We start from the raw sequence: 2,152 nt of genomic DNA, 5'->3' as shown, positions 1-2,152 counted from the left end.
ACATGTAAACCAATGGCCCCCTTTCAAGCACTGACTCACCGCACCTCACCCCCCAACGCATGAGTCAAAGCTTCTTCCCTGAGAACTTTGGGCTCAGCACCACATCAGTGCAAAGTTTACATCCACAGAATGAACTTGCTTCTTAGATTTAAATCCCACTAAAGAAAATGGTGTTTACCTCCCAGGAAAATTCTTGGCACTGAAGTGGCAATTCAGTGGCAATTTACGACAGTAATTGGTGTTCAATTGTTATAAGAAATCAAGGAGGAAATAGAAAACAGTGTCTTTGTAACTGCTATTTTCCCAAGGAGGTGAATAACACCAAAGTTTGTGTTTAATATTTTGTGTGGATGTCGGTCTTCTTGCCAATCATCTTGAATTCTTACAGAACCCAACAAATTTTCTAAAAACAGCTCTCAAGGCATCTTGAACCTGTTTGTTCCTCAAGCAGTATATGAATGGGATCAAAAGAGGAGCCACAATGGTGTTCAGGATAGCCACCACCTTGCTGAAATCTAATTCAGTAATTCCTTTTGGCTTAAGGTACATGAAAATGCAACTGCCGTAAGTGATGGAGACCACAATGATGTGAGAAACGCAAGTGGAGAAGGCCTTCTTTCTCCCTGCGGCTGATGGGACGCGCATGACCGTGGTAGTAATTTTGACATAAGACACAAGGTTAACGGCCAAAGTCCCAAGGAGAGAAAGTGTAGCAATGAGGAAGTCAGCGAGTTCCAGCAGACTTGTGTCAGCACAGGCAAGTTTGAGCAGTGGTCCACTGTCACAGAAAAAATGGTCAATGATGTTTAGTCCGCAAAACGGCATCTGAAATAACTGAATTGCAGGACCCATAATTAGCAGGAAGCCCCCCACCCAAGAACAGAGCACCAGCAAAGAGCATATTTGACTGTTCATTATGGTTGAGTAGTGCAGAGGGTTGCAGATGGCCACATATCTGTCAATAGACATTACTGCCAGCAGAAAAAACTCAGTGGTTCCCAGCACAAAGTACAGAAAGGACTGTGTGAAGCAACCAGAGAATGATATTGTCTTATAACCCGTTGCCATATTGGCCAACGTTTTGGGAATCACCACGCTGGTGTATCCAATCTCCACGACTGCAACATGCCGGAGGAAGAAATACATAGGAGTATAGAGCTGGCGATTCAGAAGTGTGATTGCAATAATGACTACATTCCCTATTATGGTCAGAAGGTAAGAGCTGAAGAGCAGGAGACAAAGTGAGATTTGAAAGGCGCGGGAGCCGGCAAAGCCTAAGAGAATGAACTCCTTCACCGTCGTTCTATTCCTCATTTTTTGCACCTTCCAAAACAATTTGTTGGGATTGCAGCGACGACATTGGAAGAGGAAACAAAGCAAAACATGAACACATTTCAGAGAAGTGATCCATGATTTTGAGCACTTGAGACATGACCAGCCATATATGTGTGATGCAATTTTGAGGGAAACTGTGGGTGATCTTAAATATCCAGCTAGCTTGCGGCCAATAGCCATATTGTCCAACATTTTGGAGTGTTCAGTATCCAAGCATTAAATACATAGTACTATTACACACAAGGTGTGCTCCTTGAAGTCCTGGGGCTCTCTGAGACCCAATTGATGGCACAGCATCAATTGCCACCCTCTGCCTCCTATCCAGTTTGCTAATCTATCCTCCCACCTTCCCTGTTTGTGGCTTTCCTTCCTTATTCCCCTCCTGTTTTGGCTCTTTGCCAGTGTCCCATGTTGGACTCAGCAGTGCACCACTTCACGTATGCACCAGTGCTCCCAGAAGCCTTGTGAGTGGACCCTGAAGGCCACACTCAAAGCTCCCTTCCATGTGGCTATCCTGGCCGGTTCCTTTTCGGCAGGACCAGTGGCCCAATTCAACCGACGCTGAGCAGTATCTTCACACCACATCAGTGCTAAAAATAAATCCAGGACCGGGTATTTTAAAATGTTATTTAAACATTTTAAACATATGCTTTAAAATATTTTACTATATATTATATTATGATGACAATCAAATAAATTAATAAATATACATTTACACATTTTTTTTCCAGTTTCAAAGTCTAATGTAGTTTATCAGTGTATGCTTCTCAGAACCTAGGAAGTGAGCATACATAAGATTATGCTGCATGTTATCCTA

At 43.0% G+C, this 2,152-nt stretch overlaps 1 protein-coding gene across 1 annotated transcript; it reads right to left on the bottom strand.

The window, feature by feature from the left end:
• Positions 1–369: 369 nt before the first annotated feature.
• Positions 370–1,314, bottom strand: LOC136653626 (olfactory receptor 6E1-like). Its single transcript, XM_066630518.1, has one exon. The coding sequence runs from the start codon at positions 1,312–1,314 to the stop codon at positions 370–372; it is 945 nt and encodes a 314-aa protein (XP_066486615.1).
• Positions 1,315–2,152: the final 838 nt, after the last annotated feature.

The sequence above is a fragment of the Tiliqua scincoides genome, chromosome 5 (genome assembly GCF_035046505.1).
Source record: "Tiliqua scincoides isolate rTilSci1 chromosome 5, rTilSci1.hap2, whole genome shotgun sequence".
In the NCBI taxonomy this organism is placed as follows: Eukaryota; Metazoa; Chordata; class Lepidosauria; order Squamata; family Scincidae; genus Tiliqua; species Tiliqua scincoides.
Note: the sequence above shows the minus strand (reverse complement) of the source record. Positions and strands in the feature narration are given on the sequence as shown.